This window comes from Pseudonaja textilis, chromosome 9, assembly GCF_049901715.1.
Source record: "Pseudonaja textilis isolate UNSWEBS1 chromosome 9, rPseTex1.2, whole genome shotgun sequence".
NCBI lineage: Eukaryota > Metazoa > Chordata > Lepidosauria > Squamata > Elapidae > Pseudonaja > Pseudonaja textilis.
Genome location: NC_141998.1, coordinates 6,550,951 through 6,578,229, shown reverse-complemented (window position 1 = coordinate 6,578,229; position 27,279 = coordinate 6,550,951). Strand labels below are relative to the sequence as shown.

General features: G+C 41.6%; 1 protein-coding gene across 2 annotated transcripts in view; it reads left to right on the top strand.

The window, feature by feature from the left end:
• The window catches only part of LOXL2 (lysyl oxidase like 2), a 92,549-nt gene that overhangs the window by 47,048 nt on the left and 18,222 nt on the right, over positions 1–27,279 (top strand). For both annotated transcript variants that reach the window (XM_026714988.2, XM_087938862.1), the window contains 4 exons: positions 5,595–5,814; positions 13,219–13,402; positions 16,096–16,247; positions 20,031–20,198. In XM_026714988.2, the coding sequence (XP_026570773.1) occupies positions 5,595–5,814; positions 13,219–13,402; positions 16,096–16,247; positions 20,031–20,198 (724 nt within the window). The remainder of the gene's footprint in view (positions 1–5,594; positions 5,815–13,218; positions 13,403–16,095; positions 16,248–20,030; positions 20,199–27,279) is intronic.

Here is a 27,279-nt window from a genome sequence, read left to right as displayed (position 1 = left end):
GGTCCAAACCGGTAGAATCCCACCTTTGGTCTTCTTCTACACCCGAGGTCTCCAAACTTGGCAACTTAAAGACAAGTGGACTTCAACTCCCAGAATCCTCGGAGTTTGAAGTCCACACGTCTTAAAGTTGCCAAGTTTGGGGGCCCGTGTTCTACTCGGTACTGTCATAAATTGTTCTACCCACAAATGGGATCTTCCACTCACATTGTGGTTGTGCATCTGGGAAGTCAGTCTGCAGCTAAGGCTCTCTTCCAATAAGCTAGCTTCATGCTTCTGTAGGCAGTCTATAAAAAAAAAGGCAGATTCATCTGCCAAGCTGAAAAATGGTTTTCATTTTTCTTAAAACCTAACCACAGCATTTAGGCGCTGAGGTAACCCATGAGAAGTTGTAGAGCCCCTTGCTGGGTGGGGAGGCAGAAATGATTCACTGATGCAATGTTTTACTGAAGCAAACAGCTTCGTTCATCCCAATCCTGGCTGCCAAATTTGCTCTTTAGGATGCCATTTAATTTCTGCTTGAAGGACAATTTATATTAAAGAAGAGGTTAAAAAAAATCAAGTTGGAAAATCTGGTTGTTTGCTTTTCTGCTGTTTTCTTGAGCTCAGTCAACTATGTTGTTCTAGCAGCAGAAAAGGGCAGGAAAGCTCCATTAAATACCACCAGCTCTGAATGGCTGGTAGTCAAGTACAGCTAATCCTTGACTTACAAGTTTGTTTAGTGACTATCTGGAGTTATAAAAGCATTGAAAAATGTGACTTATGGGCATTTTTCACACTTATGACCGTTGCAGCATTCCCAGTGGTCACGTGATCAAAATCTAACCGCTTTGCAACTGGCATGTATTTACGACAGTTGTAGCATCCCGTGGTCATGTGATCAACTTTTGCAACCTTTGGGGGGAACCAGATTTACTTAAAAGCCATGTTACTCCCTTAACAACTGTCTCTCTTAGCAACAGAAATTTGGGGCTCAGTTGTGGTGGTAAGTCAAGGGCTACCAACTGATAAAAGAGAAATTCCACCTAGAAATAAAGAGAAATATTCTTACAGTGAGAGCAATCAACCCATGGAACAGAAGTTGGCTTTGGAAGTTGTGGGAGCTTCATCACTGGAAGCTTTGAAGAAGAAACTGGACTGCCATCTGTCAGAAATGGTGTAGGGTCTCCTGCTTGGGTGGGTGGGTGGACTAGCAGATGACCTACAAGATCTCTTCCAACTCTGTTAATCTGTTAAAAATGTGTAAGACCATGGCTTCTGTCATCCCAGGAAGTAAACATGGGATCTGGTTGATTGAGAATGTAGTATTTTGTGGAGCATTTTTCCTCTTTTAGCTTTCTGATATTTGGGGATTGCGTTTCTTCAAATTTCCAGTTGGAATGGCCATTTTGGGAGACAATGCCCCCATGTTGACTGACTCCACACATTATGCTTAATCAGAGCTTGGTTTAAAACACAGTCATGTTTGCACAGCATGCTAAGTGAAAGCCAAGCAAATCATTCAATTTCTTAGCCCATTAGGAGAAAGCATTTTTCTCTCTCTCTGATATTCAGAAGCATTTTATTTCTGATTTAAAATTATTGGATCTGTCATAGCTACTTGACTACCCCTGAGCCAAGGTTAAATATTTAAAGTAGAAGGAGTGTGTGTATGTTTCACTCATAGCTATAGTTGAATGCCAGCATTACTTACAAGCTTAGACCAAAAAAAAAGGAGATTGACTCACGGACTACTTACAACTTGAAATTAGATAGGGATTTTTTTTTTTAGCAGGACACAACTGGACTAATTTAGAAGTTTCCCTTAACTTTCATAACCCTTCAATTGCATCCTGTACTGCTTTTCTATCATTTTTTTTAAAAATAAATCATTTCTAAATTTTATAAATGGTTTAATATGGGCAAAGATTGTATAGAAGTTTTAGAGTTCAGCGTGCTCTTGAAAAAAAGCCAAAAATTATTTCTTCTCCTTTTCTTATTTGCTGCCTACAAGTCAAAAATGGTCTATTTGTTGATGGTCTGTGAGAATGACCTTGGGAGAATGGAGGAGGAAAGGGACCAGAAATCTAGGCAATGGACAACTAAGAGGGGTCTAGCAAATGTCTCAGAAGGACCCTCCCAAGCTTCTTGGACTATAAAGTTGAGGGAAGAGAGAAGTATTTTTTTTTAGATTTGCAAGAGTCTGTTAATGTAACCTTACAATAAAGGTAGCCTTAGTAATCATTGTTGATGCTTGTACTACCTCTAAGTCTGCCATATTTAAATCTTGGGGTGATTTCAAAGTCACCAAAGTGGATTCAAAGTGGATTTGATGTACCGGTTCTAAATTAAGACCATCTTATTTCCTCCCATAAAAAAATAATTGTTGATTTTGACAAATAGTAATCCATCATGATTTATTCCCCTCTCTCGTGTCCAGGGATTGTACGAAAGATTGCCAAAGATATTATGGGCAGAGCGAATGTGCTCCTTTCAAATGGTTCCTATTATTTCCGTTGAGCCTCCCAAAGTTGTTGTCGGTCTTTTACGGAATGTCTCTTCCAGATGTACTTGGAGATCTGGCTTGTGTTCTCAGACTGGTGAAAGGGCAAAGTTAATTTCTCTTTTTTCTTCCAATCTTATCTGAAGGACTTGGAAGCTGTGGAAGGAAAGGATTGTCTAAATTATCCATAACGTGGCACAAAGGATTTCCTTTACCTCTTGAGCGTAATCCTTCAGGGTTTTAGCAGTGAGGCCATAAAAGGTTCTGCTCTGAACTAGTAGATAAACCAAAGGGATAGTTCCTCAGTTGGTTATTCCACTCCCCCCCACCCCATTGAAACGAACAGTGTGATTCATTGGTTAATCTTAGAGGAGGAGTAAGAGAGGCCCAGTACAGGGAGGCCTCAACTTACATCACTCCATTGAAAAAAAGTGAATTAGGACTGTTTTTCATACTTACAACTGTTGCAACATCCCCATGATCACCTGATCAAAATTTAGACACTTTGTGATGAGTCACGTGGCAGTATTCTGGCAGTTACCCCCATTTAAGTCTCAAGCCAAACTTCCAAAACTCAAAAAGGATGCCTGGGTGTAGCTGACTCTGAGACACATCATTCATTGTCACCCTTGACCCTGGTTCATAATTCATATTCACCAATGGGACACATCCATAGCCCAGAGTCATCAATCATGTTCTCCGGTTAGAATTTTGCATGGCAGAAACTTCAGTCACCTAGTTACTATCTTTGAAAACATTTATGGAATGCAGTTTTGGTTTTGCAAGCTATTACATTGCTCCCCCCACCCCTTTCCGTTGGCAACTCTAAAAAGACCATAGAAACATTTTATGAGTTGACATCATGTTTATGATGGTTGCAGCGTCCCAGGATCACATGATCCCCTTTTTGTGACCTTCTGACAAGCAAAGTCAAAGGGGAAGCCAGATTCACTTAACAACCATGTTTCTAACTTAAGAACTGCATTGATTCCCTTAATAATAAATAAATTTTAACATAAATGTTGGGCTCAGTTGTGGTTGTAAGTCAAGGACTACCTGTGTCTCAAAACTGATGGGAGTTCAAGGTAACCATTTCTGCCCCTAAAATGCATCCCCCAAACCAGATTCTGGGTCTCTCGTATCTGCTGGGGTGGCGGGGGAGGAGAGCTAGTAATATTACAGCTCTTATTCTGAAACGGATGCAAATTACATAATTTGTGCCATTGACAACATTGTGTGCACGATGCCATCCTGCCAGGTGCTTTTCCCAACCTTTTGTAGCTCTTCACCTGTTACTCACAATCAAATTGCTTTCAAATTGATATAAATCACATATTCCTTCCTTAAGATTATACACTTCTTCCCTTAAGGAGTACTGGAAAGTAGAATTTGACTCTCTTAATTTTTTTATTTCGTTTATTTATTTCCTTCCTTTATTGTTTTATATATAACTCCAGTCACAGACCATACTTAATGCCACTTCCTCCTCAACGACGACTCTGTGGAGTGAGTTGGGCTGAGAGGGAGGGACTGGCCCAAAGTCTCCCAGCTGCCTTTCATGTGTAAGGTGGGATTAGAACTCACCATCCCCTGGTTTCTAGTCTGGTACTTTAACTAGACCAAACTGGCTTTCTTTGGCACCAGACTCTGACTCAATGCAGAGAAGGTGGGATTTTGATTAAATGGTAGAGTAGATCATTACTCTTTGCTTTTCCAGCCTAAGGGTAGAAAGTAAATATATTGATTTATATTTATATTGAGTGGGACTGGTTGTTTTCGTGGTGTGGAGACAATAACTTGGTCCTCAATACCAATAAGACCAAGGAGCTTAAAGTGGACTATAGAAGGAACAGATCAGACATCCAGCCCTTGCTAATCAAGGGACACCGAGTGGAACAAGTGGCCAGTTTTAAGTTTCTGGATGTTACCCTAAAAGAGGACCTGACCTGGGATGCTCACCTTGCAGCCCTGGTCAAAAGGGCCCAGCAGAGATTAGACTACCTGAGACTTCTCAGAAAACAGCAACTGAATGAAAAACTGCTGGTGACCTTCTACCACTGCACCACAGAAAGTATCTTAACTTACTGCACCTATGTACGGTTTGCCAATTGCACAGTGGCAGATAGGACAGCACTCCAGAGGGTTAATGTCATTGCCCAGAAGATCATTGGTTGCCCTCTCCCCTCTTTGGAAGAGCTTTATTGCTCTTACCACCTTAAGAAAGTTCTCATTCGGGGCACCCTCTTTTTTTTTTAACTATTCCCATCTGGCAGACAGTACAGGACAATAAAATAGGCTGAAAAACAGCATCTATCCCAGAGCAGTAGCTCTGTTGAATTTTACCGTAAAGTGCAGTGTTAGTGCAGTGTCAGGAATTTTCAATTCAATGTGTGGAGTGTGAAGGATGTGTGTTTGTGTTTATTTTCATGGTCATGATGTGCACTGAAGATAGTATTTAACTTTGTTGTATGAGGTGCAATGACAATAAAGTAAAGTAAACTAAACTATTGATTAGTTTGCTGACTTCATTTGTACTGTTCAGTGTTTCCTTTATTTCATGAACTTTTGCAAACCAATTGGATATGAATATACCATCCAAATAGCATAATCGGCCCTGATGACAAACACATGCCATTCAAGGTCATTCAAGAAGTCATCCCTTTCCTTCTTTTGACATACACTGCAATCTAAGAAAAGGCTACCCATGTTTCCAGGTTATTATGCTCAGAATGGGACAACTCACCACAGCCAACCTGCCATGAGACAACTCATTGTGGGGCAATTCAACCATTCAATTTAATTATTTAAAATAATTTTAATTTTTGTCATTCGCATTCATTTTGTCCCTTCTCGGGCATCCTTTCTTTAATCATTCCATTCCATTATTTCTTCAATATTAATGTTAACTCTTGCCCCATGGTGAGCTGGCCATGGCGAGTTGTCGTAGAGCCTATTATGCTTGCCTGCTTGGTTGTGTGAACTTGTCTGGCCTGGATGCGAGGATGTCCTGGGCTCCAGGCAAATGAACAACTGCTTCTGGGCAGGGGTGGATTTTCTCCATTGTTTCCTTGGTGGTGGAATCTTAACAATTGTGGCATTCTTCCCTTTCTTCCAGAACCTCAGCAAGCAGAAGAAAGCATAAATACTGGGCTTATTCTGTGATTTGCAAAGGCACCGAATCACATCTCTTTAGCTGCAAAATGGGCGATCGGATCATGACACTTGGTGGGAACGTTACCTGTGAGAATGGGATGCCTGCAGTGGTCAGCTGCAGCCCTGGACTAGCATTTTCCCCAGGCAGTCATAGTGGCTTCGGCAAAGCTTTCCGTGCTCAGGTAAGTGGAAGAAATTCTCCTTGGTCTGATAGGGAACTTGAATTTGCTATGGAGCAAACAAACTTTAGGATCACCTCCAAGGTTGAGCATCTTGATATTAAGGAAACTGTAGCCCTGGTTCCCTTTCACCATTTCATTGCATCAACCTGGGTCCAATGCTTGACAATGTGTGAAGTATTCCTTATTTATCATATTCATTTCCCATCCTTTCTCCAAGAAGAGCAGCTATGTTCATGGTTCTTCCTAGTTTAGCTTCTTAAAGACCTGCGAAATAAAGCTGATTGGAAGATATAAAATTGCACCCAATGAGCTTCATGGCTTAACAGGGATTTGAATATAAAGTTTTGTTGGAATACATATTAGAATGTATTTTGTTTTGCAACAACTACAGAATTATTTTACCCACTAGATGGCAGTGTTTAGTGTGCATCTATGGTTATAACCTATGGTTTCTTTATGTTCTGAGGAGAGTTTCCTGTTTCCTGTTACAGTAATATAATTGAGCAGTAAAGCACATGGTAACTGTACTGTTTGCTCTGTGGTGCTTTATATAAAACAAAATTTCTAATATGTTTGATCCTAGCAAACCTACTTTTCCACAACTTAAATACCCTCCATTTGCAAGGATTTCGTTTCCCAAACTTTTCAGCCATGGATATGATCACTCTAATTAGGGAAAACTGTTATCATTGAATTAACTATGGTGCTTTATTTGTCTTTAGAAGATTGCTTTCAGTATTATTCTATTTGTGATCAAGAGTTGAGGTAGAGTGAAGGTCTCTCTTTGGTCAATCTGTTGAGATAGAGCAATGCAAGATGATATCACAACCAGGATTGCTCAAGCTTCCAAGTTGCTTCCAACAAATTCTTGTGTTGATGGCTTGCCATAATGCCTTCCTTCAATGCAAATATTGGCAGGATAGCAAATTTTAAAATTAAAATATTGGTAAACATTTACCAATGCAAAAAGGTTAGTATTTCTTGAGATTTCATATGTCTCACGTGAGATCTCAAAAGATTTTAGACTAGGACACGAAAGTATTCTGTAGTTTGCTGATCTTATTCAATTTTAGCCACCTGAATTTTGAAAAATAGTGGCATCATCATAAAAGTAACTGATTCCTCTGGTTAATCTAGAATTAGTTCTCATTTGCTAACTTTGAGAACTGTAAGTAGCTAGAGGTCTATGTGGCTGTGGCTGCCTTAGTATTGAAATCACAAACCTTTGCATTTCAAGTCCTCTTAGGAAAAGATGTCAAATACGTTGGACACTGTATAGTGTCATTATAGCCTGAGTAAGTTTACTAAGCTACTCCTTAGCACCAAAAGGGAGCAAAAATCTACTCAGCCAGAGGCCAAATTCTAAAATCTCCTAGCTAATCATGAATTCTTTGTCCATATATGGTCATTATTTACAGAACTGTGAACATAACTGGCTGGAATCCAGTGGTAGGATAAGGCACACATTAAGTTTGTACAAGATAGCATTCTTAACAATACTTTGTTATATATCATATATCAATAGTAGGAACCCTGTTTCTTAACTTGCCTTTTTTGTATATGAATTCCAGCAGCTTTAATGCTGGACCAGCCTTCCATCTCATAAAATGTAAGCAATGTTCATTTAATGATAAGTTTGCATTTTTTCCTAAATAAGATGATGATCTTCTTCTTCTTCTTCTTCTTCTTCTTCTTCTTCTTCTTCTTCTTCTTCTTCTTCTTCTTCTTCTTCTTCTTCTTCTTCTTCTTCTTCTTCTTCTTCTTCTTCTTCTTCTTCTTCTTCCTCCTCCTCCTCCTCCTCCTCCTCCTTCCTCCTCTTGGCAGCTCAACCATTCTCAACATGTCTTTAATGTTGTGTCTCCATTTTCTTCTGACTCTGCCCCATGTTCTCCTCTTTTTGCCTATGCCACATCCAGTATGGAATTCCGAAATAAGATGACAACATTAAAAAAAAAAAGTGAAAATGTTTTGGGACTTAAAAAGATAGGAGACATTTAAGAGCCAGTCATAAACAGCTTTTCTCCCAATTCCAAAGAATTCATAGTTCTCAAAACATTCTCTCCCCTGCAGATTCTAATTTTCCAAAATTTAGCATTCCAAGAGGTTTATTTATATTTCCTGCTCCTCCTCAAGGAACACTAACAATATTTTGGAGGCACTGCCATCACTCTTAAAATGTTGCATTTATTTTTCAAGCACAGTTGCTCGGTTGCTCATATTTACCTGGAAAATGCTAAAAATTATATTCTGCAGCGCCACATTTATAACGTTCCCCTGCTTTAACTCAGGATGTTTGGGAGTTCCTGAACTGCACAAGCTTCATTTATCTCTGGAAGCGGTGAAGCTCTTGGCAAAACGTTGCCTAATTCTCATTCCAAATTCTTTTGTTCACGCCAACTGACTGTTGCTTTGTGTTCTTCCAAACAAGCAACTTTCCTATTATGTAAATGATAATGTGGACAGTTGTGCCTTAGAATTCCTGGATTTTATGTAAGGGTGGATTTGCAGCTTATTAGCACGCCATGACAGCAACAGAAAGACGAATTTGTTTTTAATGTAGACAGAGAGTTGATGCTGCCAACTATTTCTGAATTAGCACCATTTTTGGATGCTGTGGACCTACACACTTATTTTAAAAGCTGAAAATTGCCACATATGACTTGTTAAGTTGGTAACAAAAATAGTGACCACAACATAGACATCAGGGTACCATTTAGGTTGGCTGGATCTAGAATTGTGAAACAACTGAAAGACTCCAGATTGAGGCACAATATTAGATCCTGATTCTTATTATATAATAACTCCGTTATGCAATACAATTCTTTATCTGGAGACTCTTAATTCTTCCTATGAATAAGAATATTGGTATTAATTAATTATTAAAAGATTATTAATAAAGGATAAAGGTTCCCCTTGCACATACGTTAGCCCCCCCCCCCCCCCCCACACCAAAAAAGAGACCCCGGCCAAAAAAGACCCAGGCGGGGGCCGGACGACCCACCGCCGCGCCTCTTCCAAAGTGGTCCCTCTTGCTTTTCCAGCTCTAGAGGGTGCTGCTCATCTCCATTACAAAGCCGAAGAGCCAGCGCTGTCTAAAGACATTTCCGTGGTCATGTGGCTGGCATGACTAAATGCCGAAGGTGCACAGAACACTGTTACCTTCCCACCAAAGGGGTCCCTATTTTTCTACTTGCATTTTTTAATGTGCTTTTGAACTGCTAGGTTGGCAGAAGCTGGGACAAGTAACGGGAGCTCACTCTGTTATGTGGTGCTAGGGATTCGAACCACCGAACTGCCGACCTTTCTGATCCTATTTTCCAACAACAACAACCCTGTGGAGTGAATTGGGCTGAGAGGGAGGGACTGGCCCAAAGTCACTGAGCTGGCTTTCATGCATAAGGTGGGACTAGAACTCACCAACCCCTGGTTTCGAATCTGGTGCCTTAAACTGGACCAAACTGGCTTTCTTTGGCACTAGACCAAACTTTGACTCGTTGCAGAGGTGAGATTTTTGATTAAATTATTCAAGACCTTTTTAATAAGGCTTTGTGATTCCAACTGTGATGCTTGTGTTGGTGGATCTGAAAAGGTATTCAAGACTGGGAGTAGATTGCAACGGGTTTTTCACAGGTGGTTGTACAATAAATTGTTCCATGTTGGTTATGCTTGTTTACGGAACAGCTCATAATCCAGAAAGGTTATGTGATAGCAAGGAAGCAATATGAATTTTGCCTTAGATTATCTGTTCATGTTAGCAGAGCAATCGGTTATGAATGAAGGTGAATATATGGGTCCTAGGATAATGCTGTAGGATCCAATCTGGTCAGTCACCGGGGAGCAGGGGTTTGGTCTTCTGAACTTTTGGTTTCATTCTGGAGCTCATCTTTAGAGGACTTCTTTCAAGCAGTAGACACATTCCACTAGACAGACATTCCCTGAAGACGGGCTCCAGAATGAATCCAAAAGCTCAGAAAACTAAACCTCTGGTCCAGTGGTGGGATTCAACATTTTTTACTACTGGTTCTATGGACATGGCTTGGCGGGCATGGCAGGGGAAGGATACTGCAAAATCCCCATTCCCTCCTTACCCCACTAACCTGCTTTCCAGCTCTGTTCTCCTGTGCAGGGCAACAAAAGAAGACCCAGACAATCCGCTGGGACTTGGGAGGCAGAGAATAGATGGGGTTGGTGGGGCCAGTCAGAGGTGGGATTGGCTGGTTCTCTGAACTACTCAAAATTTCCACGACCGGTTCTCCAGAACTGGCCAGAACCTGCTGAATACCACCTCTGCTCTGGTCCCAGTGACTGACCCAGATTGGATCCTGCAATCAGTTATCAACCGGTAGCCTATAAAAAGGCACAACATTTATCCTTTCCTTATTAGGGAAAAAAACTTATCTTCATGATAGGGATTGAGGTTTTAATGCACATTTGATAAGAGGATTTCTATGTGTTTTAAATGTCCCATATATCCTGTATCGCCTGAAGCCTTGGCTTACCTGGTTAGTTTTTTGTTGTTGACAATGATAGGAAATTATGCAGCTGGCTTTTTTTTCCTTCCAGAAACATGTTGATAAATTCCAAAGATACGATCTTGGAGGCCACCAGGAACTAGAATAAAAGAGGTTTACAGGCCATCAGTAGCTTTGGGACGATGAATTGACTCAGCAAGTAGGACCATATCAGGGTGCACTTCTGTAGGGCAACAGATCGGACCGGAGCTACCAATGGAACACTGTTGGGTGGCTTTGAATCTGTCTCCATCCATGGAAGGACCGAGTGAGAATAGAATGGAGGAGGAATTTTATGGCCCAGATCTGAATTCCAGTTCATGCTGACCTTCTGTGAAATTCAGCAAATAAAAATATAAAACAACAGGGGACTTTCACCATTCATGTGCATACGTGATCACAGCAGAATTGACCTAGTTTTGCACAAAACTCCTGAATCGTAAGAACAATCTTTTCTGAATTAAACTGCAGACTAAGTTATCTGGGATAGAGTTGTTAGGACAGACTGTTTATCATGCAAAATCATCAAGAGATTGCTTTTAATCCAGGACCAAGAGTTGATAGGTTTGTAATATTTTTCTTAGAACACTTTCCTCCCTTTTAGCTCTACAGAAGGTATCCCTCTAATGTTCCTAGATGATGAAGCATTTTCCCTTTATTTAAGATATTTCCCGTGGACTGTTGATATTCTTGTTGGGGCTCAGAGGCCTCTAAAACCATCAGGATGAGTGTTTTGTAATCTCCACATTTTAAAACTGCAACCTCCAGATTGTGTGTGTGTGTGTGTGTGTGTGTGTGTGTGTGTGTGTGTGTAGAAGAAACAGACATCTTGTGATCTCCGGAACTTAAAATTACATTTATTGTACTTACTAAGTTTTCGTCAGCCTCTGCTGACATCATCAAAATATGAAGCTACCATTAGAGATCTTTGCCTTTATATATCATTAATCAATTTAGCCCTTGGACGCGTAATAGGCCCTCTCAACTGCCTCCCATCCGTAATTAGCTCTGTTGTTTTTGCTTCCATCATGTTGGTTATATATACAGGTTAGGTGAGACATGAATATAGAAAACAAAATTCTATATGAACTTGAATTCATTGTCAATTGAGACTAAATGATGCAGTGCTTCCCTCTAGCTCTCCCAGTTTTAGAAAATTTGCATAAATGTGCTTATATCCAGTAATCTAGCCTACTTTTTTCCCAATCTGTCACCCTGAGAACTACATTTCCCATAATTCCAAATGCCTTGACTTAGCCATCCTGACTGGGAATCTGTATATTAATAGCTGCAAGAAATTTGAAAGGAGCCAAGATGGGAAAGAAGATCTAATATGCTTTCTATCAGACACAAAAGATCAGATCCACATTTGACGGTTGAATTAAACAGATTTATTTATTTACTCATGCCAATGCTTAGGAATATTATCAATAAACAGTTGATAACACCTGCTAAGAGTTAGAAATGGGGCAATAGAATTCAAGGGGGGGCCTCAACACTGTCAAACTATTTACTAAGTCTGCATTACTATTACTATTATTACTATTAATCCTCCCATCCTTCCTTTCACCCATCTCCTCCCACTTATGACTTTATGACTGTAACCTTGTTGCTTTTATCCCAACAATTTTTACTGACTGTTTCCTAGTGTTGCAGGAAATTACGAGGCTCAGACCTTGCAATCCAAAAATAAGTTGGTTTTATTTGCACAAACAGGTTCAGAGTATTTTAGCGAGAGTCACTTCGGAACAAATTTCTTACAGAACAGCACATGCCTATATACTTCTTCAGAAGGGGCAAAACACAGAAATATAACTTGTCACTCATTCATTGTTTACTTGAAACAGAGCTCCCCTGTTGCTAGACTAGGATGGCTGGATGTCACAAACCCATCTTACTAAACTCCCTAGCTTGTGGTTTTGTTACAAGCGAGACAAGGTATCTTGGCAAATGTGACTTTGTGACCGATAGATGATCCTTGTGGTTTGGCTTTTCACACTTCCTTGTTCTTTCTCTTGCCAATACCACATATTTCACTATCTATAAAACTTGTATCATTATTTCTCTAAAATTAATATATTTTTATATCCTGCCTTACTAGTGTGATTTGGTCACTTATTGTACCCTATGACTATTATTAAGTATTGTTGCCTTATTATTCTTGACGAATGTATCTTTTCTATTTATGTACACAGAGCATTTGCACCAAGACAGATTCCTTGTGTGTCCAATCACACTTGGCCAATAAAAAATTCTATCTATTCATTTTGCCTGCCTGCCTGCCTGCCTGCCAACCTACCATCCATCCATCCATCCATCCATCCATCCATCCATCCATCTATCTATCTATCTATCTATCTATCTATCTATCTATCTATCTATCTATCTCTACACTTTCACTAAACATAATAAGTAGCACCAAAGCTCAATTTGGACTGTGGAAAAACATTCGAAGTTACAATGGCACAGAAAAATGTGGCTTATGACCATTGTAGCATTACTGCAGCCATGTTATCGAATTCACAACCAGCATGTATTTGCGATGTTGACAGTCTCCTAGGTTCACATGTGTCTTTCCCAGGGCGTTTCCAAAAGCAATGTCGAGGGGAAAACTGGGTTTGCTTAATGACTCGGTGATTCACTTACTAATTCATGGCAAAAAAAAAAAAAAAAGTGAAAAGTCAGATATGAAATCACTTAACGTCTGCTTGCTTAGTAAGGGAAGTTCTGGGCTCAGTTCTGGTCTTAACTGGAGTTTTATTTTTATGCTATCTGTGATTTGTGCCAGAAGGTGCATTTATGGGGATGAGTTTACTTCAAACAACAAACCACAAAAATTGCTTCTGACAATTACATCCCTAAGTAATAAAAGATTTTTCCCATTCCTTTTTAGCACCTCCTGGTGAGGCTAAAGGGTGGAGCCCAGGTTGGAGAAGGCCGGCTTGAAGTGTTGATGAATGGGGAATGGGGGACCATTTGTGATGATGGGTGGAGCCTACATTCAGCCAGTGTGGCCTGCCGAGAATTGGGCTTTGGAACCGCGAAGGAGGCCATCTTGGGTGCAAGACTTGGACAAGGTATGTTTAAAATTAGGGAGTTATTAGAAAGGATGAAGGAATAATGGACATGGAAAGGCCAAGAGCTGAGCTCATGCTTTATATGCAGAAAATCCCATAATCTGATCATTAACATCTTCAGGCTTAAGAAGGGATTGCTTGATAGGTAAAATGATCTGTCTAACTCAGGCATGTCAAACTCAAGGTCTATGGGCCTGATCTGGTCCATGGGGTGCTTAGATCTTGCCCTGGAAACAGATAATAATAACATATAATCAGAGTTGGAAGGGACCTTGTAGATCATCTAGTCCAACCCCCTTGCCCAAACAGGAGACCCTATACCATTTCTGACAGATGGCAGTCCAGTCTCTTCCTGAAAGCCTCCAGGGACAAAGCTCCCACAACTTCCGAAGGCAGCTTCTGATCCATTGGTTGACTGTTCTCACGGTCAGAAAGATTCTCCTTATTTCCAGGTTGAATCTCACCTTGATCAGTTTCCATCCATTATTCCTTGTCTGGCCTTCAGGTGCCTTGGAAAACAGGTTGACCCCTTTCTCCTCTCTGTGGCAGCCCCTCAAATATTGGAAGACTGCTATCATGTCGCCCCTGGTCCTTCTCTTCACTAGACTAGCCTTGCCCAGTTCCTGTAACAGTTCTTCAAGTTTTAGTCTCCAGTCCCCTAGGACTGGCCCGTGGTGCCTCTGCCAGTGAACATGGAGCTTGGGAAGGCCATGCACGGCCCTCCCAGCCTCCATTTTCGGCCACCACAGCCTCCTGCAGTCCTCGGTGTGTAGAAAATCTATAAAGAAAAAGCTGTTTTTCTAGTCTTCCAATGGTTAAATGATTTGATGTAGGAGAAGGAGAGGCAGAACCTGGGGTGGAGTCAAGAGAGAAATCTGCCAGGAATCATTCCGCTGCCACAAGCAATCCAATTCCAGCTCCTCTTGAATTCCAGTGATTTAGTGTTGACCATTAGTTGACCAGATTCTTGTGTATAGGCATGAGCAATAAATCAAATGAACTGGAAATTAACCTGCAGTCCAGATTCTTCATGCCTTTTATAACCTACTGAATTAGTTTTTAATCTACTATTTTAGTTTTTAGACTTTGTACTTTATTTTGCTTTGGTTTGGTTTCTTCTGCCTTGAATATATGCTGGCATAGAAAAGTAAGGTACTGTCTGTTGGCTAGCACCCCAAGAGTCCAGTTCTATTTGCATCTTTTGAATTTAGCGGGAGTATTTAATAAACATGCATAATATCAGACACTAATAGATTTACTAGAGAATATTCATGAATGTTTATCTGTGTATTTATTTAGGTAGTTGTAAGCTGTCTAGTTTCATCCCAACTTTGGACAGTGTTCAACATGAAACAACTTAAAAGAATATAATGCAAAACAATGCAAAACAGATGTGCGGAAAACCAATACCAGCTCTAAGTCTATGGAGATTCTCGGTCATCCAGGTCATGGTTGTCCCAAAGGTGCTTTTTCAAGAGGCAACTGGACTTTCTGGGTTTTGTTTGGTTTTTTTTGAAGATTTTGCTTCTCATCCAAGAAGCTTCTTCAGCTTTTGCTTCTCATCCAAGAACTGAAGAAGCTTCTTGGATGAGAAGCAAAATGTCTTCAAAGAAAAAGCACAAAGTCCAGTTACGTCTTAAAAGAACACCTTTGGCCACACTAGACTGACATGTCATCAATGGTCCATTATTTACTTTAACCCAAGACTTGGGAGCAGAGCTAGATTTTAAGATCTTGTTTCACTGAGGCTGCATTACAAAAGGGAACCATAAGCCATTCTACAGGACTATTTTTCCTAATTTTGTAGTGCCGTGATGTCCATATAAGTTCAAAGATTTTATAACCCTCTGTTTTCTTGCAAAAGTAAAAAAATAATGTTAGAAATCTTCTAATAATCCATGTTTATTTGCGATCTTTCTGTAATCCTACAAAAGAATGATCCTTATCCCTATTGAAATGTCAGGCTTGTGGGCAAAAATAGCCCAAAATGCCTGTTGCATATTTTGCTTCCCTTTCTCCAAATGAAATTTTTAAAAAATGATGGAGAAATGGAAAATTGGCCTTTGTTCTGTTTCTAACAATTGAAAGAAAGAAAGAAAAATATTGGAAACAGCACCTCAAGAATAAAAACAAAATTAACTGCAGAAAAATGTAATTAAAGCCCTGGATATTTTTAACGCAAAAGTTTCCTGGGCTTCTATTTGGATTTGAGGGCATCTGGACAATAGAGATGTCCTGTCTATGAATTGTGCTTTTTTTTCAAAAGGCAAATGCACTTTCTTGGTTTTTTTCCTTTGAAAACATTTAGCTTTTCATCTAAGCTTCTTTGGTTGAACTGAGAATCTCTGCAGACAGTCTATGAATTCTTAACACACTTTCCTTATATCTGATTTGCTCCAGATGCAGTGATGGTCTTAGGACAGGTCTCTAGGGGAAAAGGTTCTATTAAACTGAATAAAAAGGCAAAAGGAAACACAACAACATTGGCTCACCAAATTAATGAAGTCATGGTTTACTCTCTGAAAGGGGAATTGTCTGATCTGCACATTTCCTAATTGAAGAACTATGCAGATACGTTAATTTTAACTGCAAAGGTCACCAAATTGGGGTACTTTCCATCAGAACATACAAAATATATATCTTCTGGTTTATTGTGGGAAAATGAGCTTATGAGTGTTCCTCTTTTTTTAAAGGCATTGGCCCTATCCATCTCAATGAAATGGACTGCACAGGGTTTGAAAAGTCTATTACAGACTGTAAATTCAGCAAGGAGATCAGGAGCTGCACCCATGAAGAAGATGCTGGTGTGAGATGCAACATCCCAGCGATGGGCTTCCAAACCCAGGTGAGATAATTGGCACCTGGAATAACAGGAGAATCTTAACAATAATCTTCTTCTTCTTCTTCTTCTTCTTCTTCTTCTTCTTCTTCTTCTTCTTCTTCTTCTTCTTCTTCTTCTTCTTCTTCTTCTTCTTCTTCTTCTTCCTCCTCCTCCTCCTCCTCCTCCTCCTCCTCCTCCTTCTTCTTCTTCTTCTTCTTCTTCTTCTTCTTCTTCTCCTTCTTCTCCTTCTCCTTCTCCTTCTCCTCCCCCTCCCCTTCCTATAGAATGCATTGTGCACTTCATCATAAGAGCTGGAACATGGAAATATCATTCTTACATTTTCCCCCTTGACCTCCAGATCAAGAGGCCATCCACAAAGATACAATCTGTTCTATTTTGGAGATTATTGGTTTACTTTGAGCCAGCCACAATCTGTAAGACCAATTTACCCCACCTTGTTGTTCGTGCGAAAACATAATGAGGAGAGTCAACCCAAAGGTGCTTTTTTCCTAAAGGCAACTGAACTTTCTTGATTTTTCTTTGGAAAATATTTTGCTTCTCATCCAAAAAGCTTTTCAGCTATGAAGAAGAACTTCTTCAGTTCAGAACTGAAGAAGCTTCTTGGATGAGAAGCAGGATGTTTTCAAAGAAAAAACTAAGAAAATCCGGTTGCCATTTGGAAAAATCATCTTTGGGACAACCATGACCTAGATGGTTGAGTATGAGGAGAGTTAATTGCTAGGGTAGCAGTGAAAGCAGCAGTTGTGGTCTTCTTCAGGACCAGTCTTACCATTAGACAGAGTAGAGGAGCTTGGGTCTTTTGAGGGCACTGGTTTTTATGCTTCGGTAGCATGATCACTGCTTGTGATGTCAGCTACTAACCCATGGGGTCAAATTAAACTTTGAGCACATTGTAATATTTTTAAACCCATGTGCAAATAGAGCTAAAACGATATAAAGTGCAGCACACAAACAGATGTTAGAAGACCAAAAACACAAGCAAGCTCCTCAAATAGCTGCGGTGACCTGAAAAGGGTCATATGAATCAGACTTTTGGATACTTCTTAAAATGTTTACTAGATTGGGGTTTTGAATAGGAGGAGCTTTTCCTCAACCCTCCGTATTGAGGTCATCTTCAGACTGCTGGCTGAGAGTCCATGTTGGCAGGCAGTACAGTGAATTTGTAAGATTTACATCCCAGGATTTGGCCAAATTCCACATGTTCCATTCAATTTAACATCTGTGTTCTCTTAAAATCCATGAGCGCAACATAATTTGAGAAACATCCTAGCCTTTCTCCAAATAATTTGCTTCATAGTTTTTACCAAGCTTCTTCCTAATACTTTCATTAAAACACTCCATCTTAAATATCAGTTTGGGTTTATGCTGAAGCATTACTTAATGTCAGGGTATGAGGCCATGTAACTTCAGTTTTGAGACCCTCAACCCCAAAAGAGGCTTTTGCCAACCTGATGTCTTCTTGATGGACTACAGTTCACATCATATCCCGGTAGCTTAGAGCAGTGGTCACCAACTGGTGGGCCGCGAGAAAATTTTGGTGGGCTGCAGAGAAATGTCATCCTCAGAGCACCCCCCAAAGCAATTAATTCATGCTACCCGGAAACACAAGGCTCCCCTGCCCACTCACTCCTTACCTGGCAAACTTGCCTGCTAAATTGCTATTTTTCCTTTTTCCTTTTGTTCTGCTGTGCCGGGAGATTTAGATTAGCTAGAAAGCAGGAAATTGTTGCATTTTTTGCTTTCTAGCTCGTCTTTAGACCTTAGGCTCTGCTTTTAAGCAGAGCCAAACCGTCCTTAGGACCGAAGCTTCGATTATTCAGTGCAGACTCAGGTAGCCGATGGCAGATAGATAGACCTCTAAATGATTCTGTGAGTAATTCAGTCTGCCTGCCTTCTTCGCCTGGTTTTGGGTAAGAGTTGCTCTTTTTTATAAAAAAAAAATCAATATTTACATACATGGTGTATTGTGAGTTAATTTTGTGAGTTTGCTTGCAAGCAAATTTTATGTGACAGGTTCAGAAAGCCGATCTCACAGATCTCTGAACGCATCTGTGATTCTGTGAACAACTCAATCTGCCTGCCTGCTTTGCCTGATTTTGGGTAAAGGTTGCTCTTTTTTATTTAAAAAAATCAATATTTACATCAATATTTATAATATTTACATACAAGCCATGCCCAGCCAGTCACATGACCACCAAGCCACACCCACAAATGAGGCCATGCCCACAGAACCGGTTGTTAAGAAATTTGAATCCCACCCCTGCCTTTGTGTGTGTGTGTGTGTGTGTGTGTGTGTGTGTGTGTGTCCCATGTCAGCAAGCCACTGTCACTCAAAATTCATATTAGTGGTTCCCGGGATTTAAAATTATGAGTTTGGTGGTCCCTGAGGTCCAAAAGGATGGCGCCCCCTGGCTTCGAGACACTGTGAATTATAATTCAGTATATCTGAAAAGTATTAGGTTAGAGTAGAACCGGGGGTGGGCTGCTGAGGGTTCGCAGGGATTCAGGAGAGCCCCTAGCTAAGATTCTCTGCAATTCAGAGAACCCCCGAATCCCGCTCCTGGCTGGCCCCGCCCATCTCGCCCCTCCCAGGAGTTCCCAGGTGGCCCATTTTGGATGCAGGTAAGTGCAGGGCCACCACGGAGACTTGGGGAGGGTGAAAACGGGCTTCCCAGAAGTTCAGGAAGGCCAGAAACGGGCCTGTGTCTGGCTTCCAGAGAGCCTCCGGAGCCTGGGGTGGCCGTTTTCATCCTTTCAGAGGTTCGAGCAAAGCCTCCAGAGCCCGGGAGGGGGAAAACGCCCCTCCCCCCACCATAGGTGGGTGATTTCGAGTCTCTCGCTTTCTCTCTCCCCCTCTCCCCCCTCCAAAACTGATCTCACAGGGTGGTATTGTGAAGAAAATAGAAGGCAGGAATGTTCTGTATGTTTGCTCCCTTGAGTTACTTATAAAGTAATAAAAGTGGAATAAAAACAAAAACATAAATTATGCATAATTTTTGTCTTGGACATGAAACATGGTTCGTGATATCATCTTGATCATGCTGATGGGATGATATTATTGGGCAGCAACTCAACATGTGGAGGTAGCCTGAACTATGCCAATATGATTCTTTATTCTGCAATTCAGTTCTTAAAATGAGTTTTCCCAACTCATCCGGAGGCAATCCACATAAAAAAGCCAGCCAGATAATTCTTGTAAACCAACTTGCCAAGCATGTTGTCAAGCCCAAAACTGACATATGAGTCAATTTTAGTTAGGGTTAGTATATATTCTTTTTCTTACTTTCTCTGTAGCAGTCATGGGGGAAAGGGTTTCGGGTTTGCCACATTCCTAAGTGGGGAGGAGTAGAGATAGGGAGAGTTGTTAAGGCTAGGTGGTTCTTCTTCCCGTGGGAAAATGAGCTGTCCATGGTCAGGCCCCTTGAGGTGAAGATTTATGACATCAAGTAACGTTGAATTACTTCTACTGGAGAATGTGACTTTTGGGAGTTGTTTCTAACTTTTAATATTGTGGGGTAATTCCAGGTTGTGTCAGATTGGGAATTACCACAGATTTTGCCAATTTGATGCTTTCCTAAATAAAGGAAATTGTGTTGGAAGATGGACTTTGTTCTTTTCTTTTTAAATGGATTCCATCACTTGGAAACCTGACATTATTTCAGACAACTCATTTCCCTACCCTATGTCCTCTCTGAGCAGAAAATGCAACTTTCTGCCTCTTTTATGGAATGAAATTGGAGTGGGGCAATCACCATAACTTTCATCGCTGTCAATTATTCTCTGCAGATACGCTTGAATGGCGGCCGCACACCCTATGAAGGCCAAGTGCAAATTCTCCACGAACACAATGGCACATTGATATGGGGGTCCATCTGCGGTGAAGGATGGGATATAATGGATGCCATGGTGGTTTGTCGCCAGCTGAATCTCGGCTACGCTAGCCATGCATTCCAGGTACAAGATTGTTTTAATTCCACGGGTGCAAACAAATTCCCGTTGTTATTCATTGCTCTTAGAATCCAGTAGTTCTTATCTAAAGACAAATTCTTTGAGTTTTCAGGCCAAGACTTACCGAATCCCAATTTGCAACATACACATTCCTTGTGTTCTTGGCATCATACACAACTTTCTTCTGTGTCTGTCCTTCTGCTTCCCTTTGCTTTCACCTTCCTTCTCCCTCTCCCCATATTTCTATGTAATTTACTTCCTTTCTTCCCTTCCTAACTCCTTTGAAAAGATATGAAGCTGAAACAGACATTGGTGTCCCTCTTCTGAGTTGCATGAAATTGGACTATAATTTGGGCGGATCAAAGAAATATGTTTTTACTGCCCAGAATAACCAGGAGCTACACTTACCTGTTATGTCCCTGACGGAGTCTGAATCCAAGGAGGAAGATGAACAGCTGACAGGGAGTGGGAGTGTGGCTCCATTGGCTGTAGAGGAAACTGGGGAAGGGCAAAGTCCAGCTGGGCAGAGCAGGGGGAGAGGGAGAACAAGGGAGAGGGAGTTCAGAGGAAGACCCAGGACCACCCCCTCTTCAAGCAGGGAGGAACAGAGAAGAGAGCAACATGGGTTCCGTGGCTTACGGGGGAGGAAAGGGCCCTGATTCCCTTCATTAGCCACAGCTGGGAAGAGAGTTTAAAAGAAATGCATGCTGAGAGGCAGCTGCTGGGAGCAAATGTGAGTTTATCTTGTGTTGACTTTGCTTATCTGTGTTCCTGGCATCTTCCCAACCTGTTGAGTTATTGCCGTGCCTTCACATCTGGAATTCCTTCTCCTGCCCTACCAGACTAATTATCTCATTTTGCCTTGATTGGACTTATAATTGCAGTTTTTGTTGACCACGTTTTGGACTTGATTCTCTGCAGCCAAAGGCTGTTCCTGGGAGAGTTTTTCTCCAGCCCAGAAGGTAACCAGGACATTGGGGGCAAAGTTGGAGCTACTAAAGGAATTCCTATTGATTATCTGACTGCGTTGCCTTTGGGGCATGCCCCGGGACATCACACTTACCAGTCAAAGATCAGTAACATGAAGAAGAAGAAGAATTATAATAGAATTGTGATAAATCAGATACTAGTTGACACTATTTCTTTTGTAGAAGCGGAGTATAATTTGAGGCTTCCATTTAATGTTCCACGGAACATCAATATTTATTTTTGGAGCATTGTGGCACATAAGCACAAGGGTTGCTTCGACATACCAGATCAAAAATCCACCAAGTCCCATGTTTTTATTAGTGGTTACTGACTTATTTCAAACAAAGAATGACGATGACTATCTACTTTGATCGTTAGTCCCCTGATATATGAAGGCTCCAATTCACCATCTTTTTATAGATACATTTTTTAAAATTATACTGTGTCAGGTCAAAGGGTTCCTTCCTGACATTTCTCATCTCTTGGGCTAATTGTAGCTCAAAAACTCCTCCTTTCAGCTATAGAAACTCACTGAGTGAGGTGAATACCCAAGTAAGCCACACTGAGTTCCTGAGGGAAAGGTGGAATATAACTCTAATAATAAAATGGCATATTTATGTCTTGTCTTTTCTCTGGAATGCTCAACCTAGGAATGGAACACCTCCCTTAATTTTAAGTTAGCCTTGAATTGTACTCTTTGATTGACAGAAAGGAGAAACATTAAGGTGAGCACTTTTCAACTACACTATTGAATTCCATTTGACTTGAATTACTTTCCCATTCAATTGATTTAGTCTTAGTTCTGGACACTCAACATTTTGGAGGCCCATTTTCGGCCACAAATGCCTGTTGAGCCAAAAATAACACATTCATCGCTCTTGTTAATCCAAGCAGTTGTGGCTGAAACCACGCAGCACAATAGCTAAGCAGCAAGAAGGAAAGTGACAAATTGAAGGCCCTGGAAAGATATTTAAGATGACATGATTTGCAACCATTGAGAATTGGACCACCCATATTTCAGAAGGGTACAGCTGGAGAGGCTGTCTTCTCTACACAGCATCTTCTGCCGCAGTAGCCCTGTTGAACTAGCAGTTATATCTGGTCCTATTCCTGCTGGCTTACTGTGATCAATTTTGATGCATTACATCAATGGTTCTCATTCTTTCCCTCGCAAAAGATTCCTTTAAATATATTTTGTGGCCACGGGCCATGGGCACGGACCCCCCAAGATTTAATTCAAGGTTTAAATCGTAACATGTTTTCAAGCTTTCATGGACCTCCTGTGACTACAGGCTGGCAATTATATGGATCCTGCAGCTACATCACAGTTCCCATCCTACCTTTTTCCAAAGCTAAATTTTTATAAGTTAACGATGAAAGAAAGGAAAGAGACACCTGGAAAAATCTTAAGAGGACAAGCCATGAGAGAGGGAGTAAGCTAGGAGGAGAGAAGTAGGAAAGGAAAGAGGTGGGGGTTAATTTCACAAAAATGCAGGGGAACCCCACACCCCAAAAACTTTACCCAAAGTTTCTGTGTCTCTGTGAAATAACTCCTTTGAGAATCCCATCCGCAGAGGCAAACAGCAAGCCACAATAGCTACTTAGTAGTAAGTAGATCTCATTATAATAAAACTCTATTTACAGCCCTTTTTGTGTATTTACCTCCTCACTTGTAAATTCGCCATCCAATCACTTCATTCATAAGTAGGTAGATAGGTGGGTAGATTGGTAGATTGATAGGTAGTTGGGTAGGTAGGGTGAGTGAGTGTGAGTGATGAATATAGATAGGTAGGTAAATTGGTAGGTAGCTAGCTGAGAGAGTACCTACCTACCAATTTAGATATATGGAAGGATGGATGCAGCGGTGGTATTCAGCAGGTTCTGACCAGTTCTGGAGAACCGGTAGCTGAGTTTCTCCAGCCATTTCTCTGGTCGTGCCAGTGTTATGGATGGCTTTAAATGGGCAAACTGGTCATAGAACTAACTCTGTGTATACAGAGAGCATCTCTTGTTACTGCTCCCTGCTCACTTTTTAAGTGTCTCAAAGGTTTGAGCCTTGAATGTATTTCAAAAGCGGGCATCATACCTAGAAGTGAATACTTGAGAAGAAACATACTTTCACTGAGTTTTATATCCCGTGATGAGGCATGCACCAAAATTGTCAATTTTTAGAAGCTGACTTGCCTGTTTTGTGCAAAAGACAAATAATAATACATCCCAGAGATGGTATTCAGCCAGTTCTGATCAGTTCTGAAGAACCAATAGCGGAAATTTTGAGTCATTCAGAGAATTGGCAAATCCCGCCTCTGACTGGCCCCGCCCCCATCTATTCTCCGCCTCCCCAGTTCCAGCTGATTGGCTGGGTCTCCTTTGGTTGCCCTGCACAGGAGAACGGAGCTGGAAAGCAGGTTAGAGGGGTGGGGAGGGAATGGGGATTTTGCAGTAACCTTCCCCTGCCACGCCCATGCTGCCATGCCACACTGGGACAGATGGATGGATGGATGGATAAATAGATGGATAGAGAGATAGATAAATAGATAGGTAAGTAGGTAGTTAGGTAGGAGATGGGTGGATGTTAGGTAGGTAGACAGGTAGATAGGGTGAGTGAGTGAGTGAGTGAGTGAGTGAGTGAGTGAGTGATAAATAAATTGGTGGCAGGAAAGAGAGAGGGCATCAGTTTCATAGAAGAATGGCTCTCTCCAGAAAAATGCTTGGGAAATGTATTTTTTTAACGAGGATTTCAGTGTTTGACCTGTGACTTGTTGCAACTCTCTTCATCTCCTCCTTCAGCCTTTCCCCAGGAAATAGGTTGGGCCAGCACACAAGTCAGAAGGGAAGAGCAGTGAAGGAACTCTTGCCTCTTGCAAGTTCAGCTCCATTGAAAAGCCCCTCCCCCCGCAAGGTCTGGTTTATTTTTTCATACAGCAGCCAATTTTTGGTTCAGGAGGTGAGGAGGACTACTATGTCCACCGAATGCCCCCGTTTCCAATCTCTCTGTGATGTTGACATTAGCGGCCCTTATGCCTGATGGAAGAAGGCATTTCCTCGCGCTGGATCTGCTTATTTTGGAAACAGAGGTCCTTGTGTTTGCTCCAGCCTGCCCCACTCCTCAAGGAGCATTCAGCCCCTCTGTATGTGTGGAACAGACTTACTCTGTGGAGGTTTGCATGCCAAGAAGCCATTTTAACGAGGTGCTGCCTGATGCTAGGAACGTCCTGTTTATTAGCAGGATCTTGGTGGCCTGTTTCTTAGGTGGAATATAAAGAAGAGATTCTGAACTTTGGACAGTCATTACTATAATCTGCTGTTTTTCTTGCCTGGTTTTTATACATCTGATTATAGTGAAGTGTTAACATATTCAGGATTAGGAGATGCAGTGGCTCGGTGGCTTAATGACGCTGGAGATGGCCTTTGCTCCAGTAGTTCAAGTCCTAGCACAGCGTGGCAGGGTGAGCTCCCATCACTGGCCTCAGCTTCTTTCCACTGAGCAGTTTGAAAGCACGCGACATGCAAGTAGTTGCCAATGGGTACCATTTTGATGGCGGAATGAGCCGGCCCTTCACGCAGACAGTTAGAATTTTGCTGGCCCTGGGACTTCCCAGGTGCCACACCAATTTGCCAGGTGGCTTGAGTAGAGGGAGGGGACCCTACGTGCTGCTGCAGGAAAGCTGCTCATCTTTCACCAAGCCACGCCCACATGACCAAGCCACGTCCACAGTAAAAAAAATTGAATCCCACCACCGGCCACAATCATATGCAAAATAAATAAATTAATTAATATTAACATTCAGGATTCCATCACCACCACTGAACTGTTTCCAAGATGACCTGTGTTAGTAGGTTCTTGATCTTCACCCCATCTTCCAAAGCGGGTATATTCATTCTCTATTCTGAGATGTAAGAATAGAGAAGATGTAAACTTACTAACTATGGTGTTAAAAGTGCAGCGTTGTCATGGAGCTGGGGTTCGAACATTCTTCCAGATGCAGAAATCTAGCACGGGATTTTTTTAGGGGGTAACAACACAATCTCGCAAGAATTCTGCCTCAGAACAGATTAAGCAGACAGATTAATCATGGAGCTCTGTTGCACTGAGAATTGGAGCTTGGACATGCTACACGCCAGCCAATCTCAAATTAGTGCACTTTGCAATAAATTAATTTGCCAAGAGACTGGCGAGAGAAATGAACATGCTGAGAGTGATTCTCTGCACTGATTCTCAAGAATTGTATGATTTTCCAGTTTCCAGAGTTTGTGATGGAGCCAATCAAGTCCCCAATAGGTCCTTGCCCGTAGCTAGTCCACAGTAATGATGCTTCTCCCAATTTAAGGTGAACTTGACAGATTTGATGCTGGAATAATTCTCTAGCATGAAAGATCCTATCACGGAGATGCCAAACTGGTCAGTCCTATTTATTTATTTGCTTGCTTGTTTATTTATTTATTTATTTTAGTTTGTCAAGCATGTATAAGAAAGCAAGTATAAGTATGAACATAACATATAAACATATAAGTATAAAGATGTATATATAATACATAAGTACGAATAAATGGGAACAGTAGGACAGGCACGCTAGGCACACTAATGCGCTTTTGCACACCCCTTTACAGACTCCTTAGGAATGGAGTGAGGTCCACGATAGACAGTTTAAGGTTGAAGTTTTGGGGGGTTTGAGGATGTAACAACAGTCAGGTAGTGAGTTCCAGGCACTGACCCCTCTGTCGCTGAAGTCGTATTTTCCGCAATTGAGTTTGGAACGGTTTACTTTGAGTTTGTATCTATTGGTGGCTCGTGTGTTATTGCAGTTGAAGCTGAAGTAGTCATTGACAGGTAGGACATTGCAGCAGATAATTTTGTGCACTAAGGTTAGTTCAGACCATCGGTGGAGTAGTTCTGAGCTGTCTAGGTCCAAAATTTCAAGCCTGGTGGCATAAGGCATTCTATTGCGGGCTGAGGAGCGGAGTATCTTCTCATGAAGTCTTATGGTCAGGACAGGGCAACTGCTGATGGAAAAGGCATTCATTCACTCACAGTAGACAAGATCCTTGGCTCCTTCATGACTCAGGAGGAAGGGGTAGTGTGGGGGAACTGCCAAGCGGTTTGATTTGCTAATTATTGAGCGGTTATGTATTTTCCCGGAAAAAGGCCAGGCCTAAGTTGCTCTGTGAGCTCAGGAAAATGCCATTCTAATTGGCTCATAATCCAGGTCATTCATTCTCATTACAGGCCAGTGTGGATGGATTTGAGCAGCAGTGGGGGTTGGGGAGAGGTTGGCAGGAAAACAGCTGATCCAAGTTCTAAAGAGTTGCTTCCAGTCCGGTCAAAAGTATGCAACCTGTAGGATTGTGCGTATCGCTTGAAGGTGTCTCCAAAGGTGCCCTTGAATTTTGACTATATATATTTCGTGGGCCACCAACACCAAGCAAGAAGTAAAGGTGGACCAGACCTGCAAATAGTATCTGTCTCTCCCCACCCCACCCCCCACCCCCCCAGATGCAAAGCCAGGATCATGTAGAAGTAGGATATAGATTGCATCTGTCTCAGTGGTGGGTTTCAAAAAGCTTTCCTACTGGTTTGGTGTGAGTGCGCGCCCCAAACTACACTTTGCACACCTGCTGCGTTTGCAACTCACCTTCTGCTGCAAGCCCTGTGTGTAAAACAGCGGGTGCCTGGCAATCGGCTGTGCTGTGCGAAGCAGCTGAGGTTGAAAAGCAGGAAATAAAGATCAGTATAGAGCCAAAGCGGGCGGAAGGGCCCAGCAGCTGATCGTAGGAGCAAACCAGTTACTCACAGATGGTCGTTGTAGCTACCACTTTGGCCGAACTGGGCCAAACTGGTAGAATACCATCACTGATCTGTCTCCCCCTGATTCAAAGCCAGGATCATGTAGAAGTAGGATGAAGACTGCAGTATATCTCATCTCATTTTCGCATGCATCACCCATCTGGAATCCCTAGTAATTTCTACTAGCAAAGCTGGTTTAGAGTAAGCAATCACTCCCAGTCATTAACTGTTCTATTGGTTAGATCTAAAGGTGAGGAGCTTAATCACTTATTAAGTTACCTGTGGTGGGACCACCAGTTGAAAGGGAGAGAGCTCCATCAGGGGGAGTAAAGA